Source organism: Cheilinus undulatus, linkage group 4, assembly GCF_018320785.1.
Source record: "Cheilinus undulatus linkage group 4, ASM1832078v1, whole genome shotgun sequence".
Classification (NCBI taxonomy): domain Eukaryota; kingdom Metazoa; phylum Chordata; class Actinopteri; order Labriformes; family Labridae; genus Cheilinus; species Cheilinus undulatus.
This window is the reverse complement of record NC_054868.1, coordinates 18,354,851-18,365,535: the sequence shown is the minus strand read 5'-3', so window position 1 is coordinate 18,365,535 and position 10,685 is coordinate 18,354,851. Positions and strand designations below refer to the sequence as shown.

Genomic DNA, 10,685 nt, shown 5'->3' with positions numbered 1-10,685 from the left:
TAATGCTACAATATTCTCTATCGGATTGAGGTCTGGCTTTGACTCAGCCTCTCCAGAACATTCACCTTATTGTATTTAAACCAATTCTGTGTAGCTTTAGCTGGGTGCTTGTGCCTGAGTGACCATGCAAGAAGGATACTAGTGGGAGAGGCTTGTGGGAGATTCCATAGTTAAGTGGATGTCATTTGGTCTGATGAGACCAAAATGGTGCCTTTTGGCCCTCAGACAAGACGCTATTTTTGGCACCAAACACTACATATCACCACAAACACACCATCCCCACTGTGAAGCATGACAGTGGCAGTCATACTGTGGGGATGCTTCTCAGCAGCAGGCCCTGGAAGGCTTGTAAAGGTAGAGGGTAAAATGAATGCATAGGAAAATCCTCGAGGACAAACTTATGCAGACTGCAAGAGAACTACAGCTTGGAAGATTTATTTTCCAGCAAGACAATGACCCAAAGTATTCAGCTACACAGAAATGGTTTCAAGAAAACAAGGGGAATGTTCTGGAGTGGCCCAGTCAAAGCCCAGACCTTAATTCAGTAGAGAATTTGTGAATATAGAGACCTATCCACACAGACTCAGGGCTGTGATTGCAGCCAAAGGTGCATCTACTAAATACTGACTTGAAGGGGGTGAATATTTATGCAGTCACTTTACATTACATGCCTCTGTTTGACATTTCTTCTTAGAAATTCCACTTTGACAAGAGGTGTTTTTTTATTTTTTTTATTTTTTTGGGGTGGGGGTGGGGGGTGGGGATCAAAAAGCTACATTATATTGACCATGATTGATTTATAAAATCAAAGGGTAAAACTTTCAAGGTGGTCAACACTTTTTATAGACACTTTATCAATGCCATAACAAGCCCACTTTTGAATCCCCGAGACAACTAGACACACACTCAGACACTTAAGTCCAGCTCAGCACTTTTTAAATCTTCTATGATCAGTTAAACTGAATTAAGCCCAGAGCTCGTATGGTGTCAGCAGATATGAGCATGGTGTTTATATGATATAAAGAGAATGGGCAGAGCTAGCAGCTTTTCCTACCATAAGCAGAATAGCATGTTTGAGGGGGGCAGTAGCTTAGGCTATAGGGACTTGGGCCAGGAATCAAAGGGTTGCTGGATCAAGCCTTGGTACAGACCAAAGTATGGAATTTGGTCTGTTTGCTGGAGAGATGCCAGCTCACTGCATGAGCACCATTGAGGTTCTCTTGTTTAAGGCAACAATTCCCTAACTAGTTGGCTTCTGTTATGTTTTCAGCCCCTAACTCTGACTTTTCTCTGTTAGTGTTGGACCCTGTTAGTACATATGTGTATGCCTGGCCTATGTGTGTGTGACTATCAAAAGTAAGAGTGTAAAATTCAATTACTTAAAAAAAAAAAGTACATCTTCACAAGAACCTATGAATCCTCTAGAACCCTTACAGCATGTTAAACTACACCAGAGTTAACACTGTTACCTCTATGTCATCTTTGTGATCCCCAGAGTTATGGGCTAGTTCAATTAAAAAACAGTGTAACAAAAAATAATGCAAGAGTTCAGTTTATGTATATATAAAAATCACGAACAGCAATCCATCAGTGTCCAGAAAACGAGGCATTTAATTTCTAAAAAGGTTGCCCACAAAAGCAAAGTCAGGAAAGATACAGGCTACAGTAGTACAGATTTTGGTTGATTTGAATACAATTCCAGTGTGGGAAACAATAAATGCAACGAGTCACTGCTGCATGAATCATTTTAAAGTAAATTGATTTTTTAATTGATATTTTAGCATGTGCTGTTTAACTTTTCATACTATTTGCATGTCAGGAGTTAAATGTTGGAGGGACTTTCTTACCCAGACACTTTTAAAGGCCATGTCATTTCTTTTATATTAAAGACCAGAACATCAAGGCAATTAAAAGCATTCTTAAAAGGCTATTAAATATATACAGAAAAAGAGAAGATGAAAGGCTACTTGGCCATCACATGCCTGTGCTGATAGGGTTTAAGTTTGTACCTGTTGCACCTCTATGAACACCTTTAGTATTAATACATGTATTAAGACACAAATCAGTTTAGCTCAGAAGCTAACAGTATGTCTGTTGGCCACAATATGAAACACAGTTCATATATAATACAATACATTTTTATTCTTTAACAGCACCTGTTTAAATCAATGTTTGATGGCTTCTCCATCTGTGACGCACAGCACAAAAGGAATTTCTACTTTCAGCAGCCAGTCACAATGGCTGATTTTTGCTGCCTGGAGACGGACACCATCAGGGCAGTAAATTGAGACCAGATATTTAATGTAGTGGATAACGTGGGGAGGCTTAATCATTAGTCAAGTTAGTGTCATAATATTTTTTCTAACCAACAGAGTTTGGCCCTGTAATAGTGTAACAGATTGGAGTTATTATACCATTAGTTTTGGCAAACAATTTGAAAAGCCCTCTTGCCCCGAACCCATCAGTCCCATGATGCATTTTCCCAAAAGGAGCAGCTGGTCAATCCACAGCGACACTGAGTTGGAGCGAAAGCCTTCGAAAGATGAACTCAGAAATCTTCCATGGTTCCCTCTGTTTAAGACAAAAATAAAGAAAAACCTATCACATAAATAGCACTGCTATGGTTTTGTGTTGGTTATCTTGCATCTGTTATTTACACTGCTTATACTGTTCAACAACCATGGTATACAATCGGCAGTCATCACAGGTCTGAAGAAAAAAAAAAAAAGCCACACCCACATTCAAACCAAAGACAAATGACAAGAACAGTATGAGGCAGGCTAGATGATTTTGGCCCAAATGATAATCATAATTATTTTGCTTAATATTGAGATCATTATTATCAATCATGATACTTTTTGTATTTGAAGGGCTATTTTTCCATTACTTATTTTTATTTTGAAACGCTTATATCCTGCTACTAACCTCTTTCCATGGCTGGACTGAGACAAAAATTCTGCTCTGGCATTTTTAGCCCCTGGTATCTGCTCTAAAATGTAGTCAAATATGACTCAGCCCCCTACTGCACGAATTGCTCCGCTGAAAGGTTACACCAGGGTTGTCAAACTCAAGGCCTGGGGGCCAAGTCTGGCTTGTGATACAGTTATAACTGGACCGTAAGATCATATCATATTTTTATAATAAGTGGCCCACCCGTATAAGGTCTGCAGGTTTCCTCCAGTATAAAAATGTTAACTTAATCTTGTTGATTTATTAAATGATAACAATCTGAAAAGTACCAAGTAAAACTGATTAAATAAAAGGGGAAGAATGTGGGAAAAGAAATTAAGTTGAGTTTTAACTTCAGATTTTCAATTTTGCATCTCACAATAACAAATTAAACTTATGGTTTTGACTTCATTTTTTTTTACATTTTTACCTTTTTTTCAAAATTTTGATTTTTTTAATCTCAACTTTTGACCTTTTAGATTCCACATCTTTTATAAGTTTTGACCTTTTCAGCTTCTAGCAATGACACTAAATACCATATTTGGACTTTATAGACTCACAATCTAAAATTCAAACCCATATTTGAACTTATTTAACTTATAATTTTTGAATGTTATTTTATATTTTGACCTTAAAAACTCATGATTTCGACTTTTATCTCATATAGGCTCTATGAATGCATCACTCTCGAATTTGACATTAGGCTGCTCACAGACCTCTGGTCGGAAGATTAAGCACAGAAGAGAACGGTATATGATGGCAGATTCATTGCAGCTAACAAACTATTTGCAGGAGTCAACTGAAAACAAATTAAATTTAGCTGCACACAGCAATGTTGTTCAGAAGTGCTTTTAACCATCTTTGAAATTCATTTTAGCACGTTTGGATGCCACTATGATAAAGAGTAAACACAAACAACAACAACAAAAAAAGGACAAATAAACGCAGTATACGATGGTTTACGATGACAGTATGTTCCGTTTTGGCTTTGCGCGTATCGTTGAGTGGAAGTTGTCAGGTCGTCTAATTCTTCACTGGAACTACGTCACACCCTTTAGTGCATAGAGCCTGACCTTTAAAACTCATGATTTTGAATTCATCTCTTATTTTGACCTTCAAAACTTGGGATTTCAAATTTTAACTCATATTTTGACCTTTACGACTACGATTTCAACTTTCTGTCTTGCAAAAAGTTCATTTTGACATTAATTTATTTTCGTGTCATATTTAGTTGATTGTGGAATGGTCAAAATCATGATTAATAAAATCTAACTTAAATTTAATTTAACTAATTGTGCAGCTCTAGTAAAATATCACATACACTCTCCAGAGTGACCATACCCCATTTGGTTGAGAACAAGCCCAGGGTCTGAATTGAGGTAGATTAAGGAGACATGTTTTACCCTTTAAGACAAGTTTATATTGGTCTCCGAGGTCCCCAAAACATGCTTGTGAAGTTTGTTGCTGAAAAAACACTCCAGTATTGGATTTTTGCATGTCTAAAACCCCTCTTTTTCAGCCCTGCTCAGAACAGCCGTTTCTGTGTCTGTGGCTTTAAATGTTAATTAGCTGTGTGACTCCCCCCCCTTACCACACCTCTCTCAGGAAATGGATGCAGCACTCCTGATGTTACAGACACTTTTATCTAAAGTTTAGGACCTGACTGGGATTTGAACCATCAACCTCCCAGAAAGTAGTCAGCAGGGTAACCCACTGAGCTATCCAGCATCTCAGCTGGTCGCTGAGAGGGTCAGTAGAGGAGGGCGGAACTTTCTTCCAAGTGGGGGAGGGCCAACCGAACCTGGGGGCGGGTGTATATGCCCCTGGTGAGGTCACTAGGTGTAAAATCTGAGAACAGCTTGTTTTAGCACACATTCTCTGAAAGGTGGAGAAAGAGAGGGGGAAAGGGAATGGATTTTTCTGGTATTTGAGGGGATTGCAGACAGGCCAGGGACACATATTTGTGTTAGAAAAGCCATAAGGTTTGTGATGTTAATCTATGACTTCTCCTGACCCAAGATGGGGTTGTTAATCCAGTTTCATAGAGAGTCTCTTTTCAGACATGTGTTGTGTTCTAATGTTATGATGCCAAAGCTTATTCAGAGAAGTCATCATTTGTATGTTAAGCTCCCTGGCCACCTGATTTAGGCTTCTGGTAACTGTTAGATCAGTGGTACTCAGCCTTGTTCTACCCAGGAGCCATTGTCTTAAAAATACTATTGCGAGAGCCACAATCCAAAACTGGGCATGTGATGATCAATCTATCCATAGCTGAAATGAAACAGTGACTTGGTGGATTATTGTGTAGTTAAATAGAATGCAATAGGCTATATAAAAATGTCTTTAGTGTCAGAAGAAAGGATATTTCACTGATGATAAGCACATGTTTTTATTCATGTATGTTCCACCTGGACTTAAGTCTTTTTAAAATATCAGAATGTGTTGACTTAGAGCTATGAGAGGAGAACTGATGAATTATGGGTGTCTGTTTGGGTATTAACAAATCATATTTGGACATTAACTGTAGTTTTGTGACTCTGTAAACTTAAAGTCATGCTTTCTATGTTTTTTCCTCTCATTATTGATGCTTTTAGCTAAAGGGGGAGGGTCCCCATAATGGAATTTGCCCTGAGCCTCCAAATGGCTAAAACCAGCCCTGCCTCACACCTGCAGCTCCCACTCACAAACCATTCTGTCCAGCCAGTTTGTTGCTTTCATTTTTCTGTTTCTGCCCTTTTGACAGTATCATTAGTACATTTAAGATCAAATAAAACATCCACGTTTGGACAGGTTTTACTCAATTTTACATTATTTCAAAATGTGATCTGTATGTGTTTGGCTCATTGATGATGATGCACATCGCAAAAATCATCATCAAATACGAGTATGGGAGAGCATCGGAAGGAAGTGACTGAAGAAATGTGTTAAAACGAGAGCATTAGAAGCTCCACTTTGAACACAAGACAGCACACCTCTATGAATTAACTTACTGAAGAGACGCACCACCAGCGGACTTCCTCTGCACTCTTATACACACGTTCCTCCATCCTGGGCACACCCGACGGTAATAATACACAGGTTTTCATTTGAATTTGGAAATTAAAGTCTGTCTTCTTTGTGTGGACTTAGATTTATTGATTTGACTTGTTGCAGTCTTTACTGCTGACAGTTTCCACCTTTATAAAGGATTTCGGGAGGATTCTGTTAAAGTTAGCCTTAAAAGAGCCGCAACTGGTCACTAAAGAGCTACATGCAGCTTGAGAGCCGCAGGTTGAGGATCACTGCGTTAGATTGTTGATATTTCGGGTTTTTGGATCGCTAAAGACCTCATCTATCCTTTATACCATCATTAATTTAGATTAGACCCAGAATGTGGCGAGGCCAGCGTCATTTGGACAGCTACCCAGATGGATTGCTCTCATGAATTTAGGGTCATCAAGTAACAGAATAGTACAATGTTTTGTTTTTAGCCATTCTTGGGTGTTTTTAAGCTGTGTGTTTTGGGGCATATTCTGTTGGGGGACCCGTGCCTGAGACCAAGCTTTTTGACACTGAGCACTCCAGAAAGCCTTGACAGTCTTGAGATTTCATTGTACTCTGCACAGATTCAAGATACCCTGTGCCAGATGCAGCAAAGCAGTCCCAGAACATAACCGAGCCTCCTCCATGTTTCACAACAGGTCCAGTGTTCTTTTTTATTTTTTGCGTCTATGAACATAGAGCTGATGTGAGTTATCAAAACGCTCTAGTTTTGTCTCATCTCGCAGAAGCTTTGTGGCTTGTCAATATGCGTTTTGGCAAATTCTAGTCTGTTTTTTTATGATTAGCTTTTAACAGTGGAGTCTTACTCAGTCCTCTTCCATTAAGTCCACTTTGGCTTAAACAGTGATGGATGGTGCATTCTGACACTGATGTACCTTGACCTTAAAGTTCACCTCTAATCTCTTTGGAAGTTGTTCTGGGCTTTTGGTTACCATTTGTAGTATCCGTCTCTTCAATCTGTCATCAATTTTCCTCTTTTGGTCTTAATGCCTTTCCCTTTAACATTCTTGTCTATAAAAAAACGGGAAGTAAATTAATGATAATGTCTGTGCAGTAAATCTCTACTATACCTGGTAGTCTAGTTAAGGTGCATGTCTTTAGTTTTAAGCAAAGATCATAAAGTTAACAGCATTTATTTTACAAGTACAACTCAGTCAAGCAACACAGAAAGCTAAATGATCCATTTCATCTTCTTTATGGAGGCACTGATAAGTCTGAACATCAGCCCTGAGTGATGGCTATCAAAGAATACAGAAACAAACAAAATCAATAAGAAATTATAGTGATAACTGGTTAATTCAGGGGTATTTCTCAGGCCAATAGAGAAAATGTTATTGTTTCGCATTGAGAGTTTACAGGTCAGCTGGTTTTACATAATTTAAACATTTTTGGTGTGGTCTAAAGCCAAACAGCAATCTAAAGATGATTTTACCTGGATTGCAAGGTTAAGGTTTTTATGAATTCCTTTATGTTTTAAAGACAGGAAAATAAAAACAAGAAAGAGCAACCTCACAGAAACCCTGCATTTTGACACTAATTAACCTCACTGGATTAGCACATATGCTCCCTTAAGGCCTTTTGGAATTTAACAAGACTGCAGTTAAGTGATGACAAATTATTAAGGAAGAAGTCACATAATACAGGGCGAAGTGAGTACAGATGTACCCATCTTTTATAAACACATTCTGACTCAATAACCCAGCATGACAAAATGAAAACATAGTTTTTTGCAAATGTATTAGAAATAAAAAAAAAACTGAAATATTACGTTGGCATAAGTATTCAGGCTCTTTGCAAAAACACTTGGAATTTAGCTCAGGTTCCTTTTTGTACTGAAGAGAGGCTACTTTCTAGCCACTCTGCCATGAGTCCATATCATTGGAAAGATGCAGTGATTGTTGTCCTTCTGGAACTTTGTCCCATCTCCATACAGGATCTCTAGAGCCCAGTCAGAGTGACCACGGAGTTCCTGGTCATCTCTCTTACTAAGGCTTTTCTCAGCACAAAAAAGGGTTTTGCGAAGGGCCTGAATAATTATGTCAACGTGATAATTTAATTTTTTATTTTTATAAATTTGCAAAAATTTCTAAAGTTCTGTTTTGTCATGATGGTGCACTAGACTAGTGAAACTAAAAATGTGTTTTTACTGCAACATCGCACTGCAATGCAACAAAACTGAAAAAGTTAAGGGGTTTGAATATTTTATAAGGGTCTTGTACATAATAAAGATACTAAAGTTTATCTAAAATCATGAACATGCCTAAATATGCAGGGTTCCTTCTCAAAAGTTGATGAATTTATAAAGAAACAGAAAAGACTAAAGTATAATTTAGAAAAGACTGCACATCGTAGATTAATGTAGGCAACTGATCAGTAATTCTGCCAAATAGTCAGGTACATTTCTGTTGAAAATGGATTCAGTCATTATTACTTGAACCAATTCAATAAGTGCTTTTCCCCTATCATTTGATTTACAGATTGACTGCTTTTCTCTACATGCAGGATATAACATTTTTATGGGCTGACGGCTGGTAATTGTAAATGAGTAATTTAAATATTTTTTTCCATCATAGCTGAGGGTCATAACATTTTCTTTTACATAAAGACAGGAAAATAAAGGGAATGTTGTGATAGCCAAATCTGAAAACTTGTAGGCAAAATGATTCGATCAAACACAACATTTTTACATGCCCCAAACCTGTAAGCAGGTGATTCAAGAATTCAAAATGAATCTTGAGCTGAATCGAGTTGCGTCATTGAAAATAATAGACTCTTTGTCCACATCTTATTTGCACTGTTGCTCCTGCCAGAATATCGTAGATGGATTTCAGAGTAAAAGGGATTTGTGTACTACACTGCCTCAGAGAAGAGAAAATCGGGCTCACCTTAGAACAGGGAGCAGGACTTTGGGGGTCTGAAGGGATTATCACTGGAGGGGACCCCGACCAGGAGAGGGTCCTTGTTGGCATTTTGCAGACAGAAGTTTCTCAGCTCAGCAGCCGCCTGGGACACCTGCAGAGTCAGGCACAGAGGATGATGGTGGTTTTTATAAGAAACATAAACAGACTGTCATATGTAAAGCATTTGTGACACTCTGGCCTGTTGTAAAACCTTTCCTAATCACTCACAGACTAACTGGCATGTTTTGCATAAAATTTGCAAACAACAGAGCAATAGCCTACACAAACGTAAGTGTCCTCTTCTTAACTTTATAAAAAAATAGCCAAAGGCTGGCCACCTGTTAGCGTCATAATCCTAACACATAGAAGTTACATTGTTAGAGACGCGTCACTTTTGTCGATACCTTGGCATTTAAAGCGGTGACGCTTTCAAATACAGACAGTATTCAGCGACTGGCAGCCGTTAAAACACGGAAGAAACATAAGAACTTGCAGCTGTGGTTCACCACAAACTAGTTTTTGTATCACTTTTTTGAGCCTGTGATGTAAGACTCCAGCGTATGTCATTTCTGCAACAGTTTGTCTCCGCCATTCAACAGAGAGCAGGTCTGCTTGGTCTTCCGTGTTTGTGTGTCAGTTGAGGGGGTTCGTACCTTGATCCTTCGGATACTGGCTTCTAGTCGGAGCTGCTTCACGGCCCTCTGAGCGATGATTAAGTTGTTGCTTGCATTATTGTTGGACATGGCGTCGGCAGTCGACAGAGAAAAGTTGAAGGCCACTTAATATGAACGGCCACCACTGGGCGGAAATTAACCCCAACTGCTCCAAACCCTGAACCCGACTGGAGAACATTGGTCACTCGGTGCCCCGCCCCCTCCACGTGAGCGAGCTATTCCATTGGACCCTGGTACTGTCAGTCAAGAGGGAAAACGAGGGCCGGCCCCCCTGCTTACACCTCTTGAGTTTCCTAGAGAGTAGAGTAGTGGAGTCTACTTTGACCTTCTGCTGGAGGGTAACTGACCACAACACAGAGTTTATCACCTCCTAATTTAGCTCACACCACTCTTCTGTTGTTTAACAGAACGTTTAATGAGTGATGTCCCTTGGTACTGTAGCTAATTCACTACATCTAAGGTGTTTTGAATCAGGGATGCATTGTAGTGGATTTTTGCCAATATCTGACGAGCTGATATTCCGATCGATACTAGGCCTGTACAATTACATTTCCCAAAAGTTCCCTGAAGCTTTTCATGACAATTCTAAAAAAAAAAAAAAAAAAAAAAAAAAAAAAAAAAAAAAAAAATAAAAGGAACTCCTCTCCTGAAATTCCCAATCAAATTCTCAAAAACTGACAAACAGATTTCACAAATTACCATGAAAATGCCTGAAAATTTCCAAACAAATTCCCCTAAAAATCCAAACAGATTTTCCAATTTTCATGAAAATTTTCACCAAAACTTCCAATGAAACTCCAAAATATACAAACATTTCCTCCAATTTCAATAAATATTGTGAAATTTTCAGAGCGGATTCTCTTCACATTTCAAGCAAATTATTTCAACTTCAACAGACATTCTAGACAATGATCTAAAAAATTCTATTAACAGAAATGATAACTGTGTTGAAGCTAGGGCAAGATGTTATGTCCTTATATGTACAGTGCTTAACAAATTTATTAGACCACCTGTCATATTTGCCTCAAAGACCATCCAGCATCAATGCTGGAATGAGGAATGAGGAATTTCAAACTGAATTCACCTTGTTAAACCCAAATTTGAACCGACTCACTGGGCT

At 38.5% G+C, this 10,685-nt stretch overlaps 1 protein-coding gene across 1 annotated transcript; it reads right to left on the bottom strand.

Annotated features, from left to right (window-relative positions):
* Window positions 1-1,593: 1,593 nt before the first annotated feature.
* Window positions 1,594-9,741, bottom strand: si:ch211-286b5.5 (uncharacterized protein LOC100003596 homolog). The gene is made up of 3 exons (XM_041785111.1): window positions 9,545-9,741; window positions 8,877-9,003; window positions 1,594-2,571 (listed from the first exon to the last, which is right to left on the bottom strand). The coding sequence occupies exons 1-2, from the start codon at window positions 9,632-9,634 to the stop codon at window positions 8,878-8,880; spliced, it is 216 nt and encodes a 71-aa protein (XP_041641045.1). The 5' UTR covers window positions 9,635-9,741; the 3' UTR covers window positions 1,594-2,571; window position 8,877.
* Window positions 9,742-10,685: the final 944 nt, after the last annotated feature.

What these genes read in the sequence shown, in the direction of transcription:
- si:ch211-286b5.5 (XM_041785111.1), bottom strand. Translation starts at nt 9,634, where the DNA reads ATGTCCAACAATAATGCAAGCAACAACTTAATCATCGCTCAGAGGGCC. An exon ending in CCAGTATCCGAAGGATCAAG is followed by an intron (nt 9,004 to 9,544) that starts GTACGAACCCCC and finishes CTGACTCTGCAG; the next exon opens with GTGTCCCAGGCGGCTGCTGA.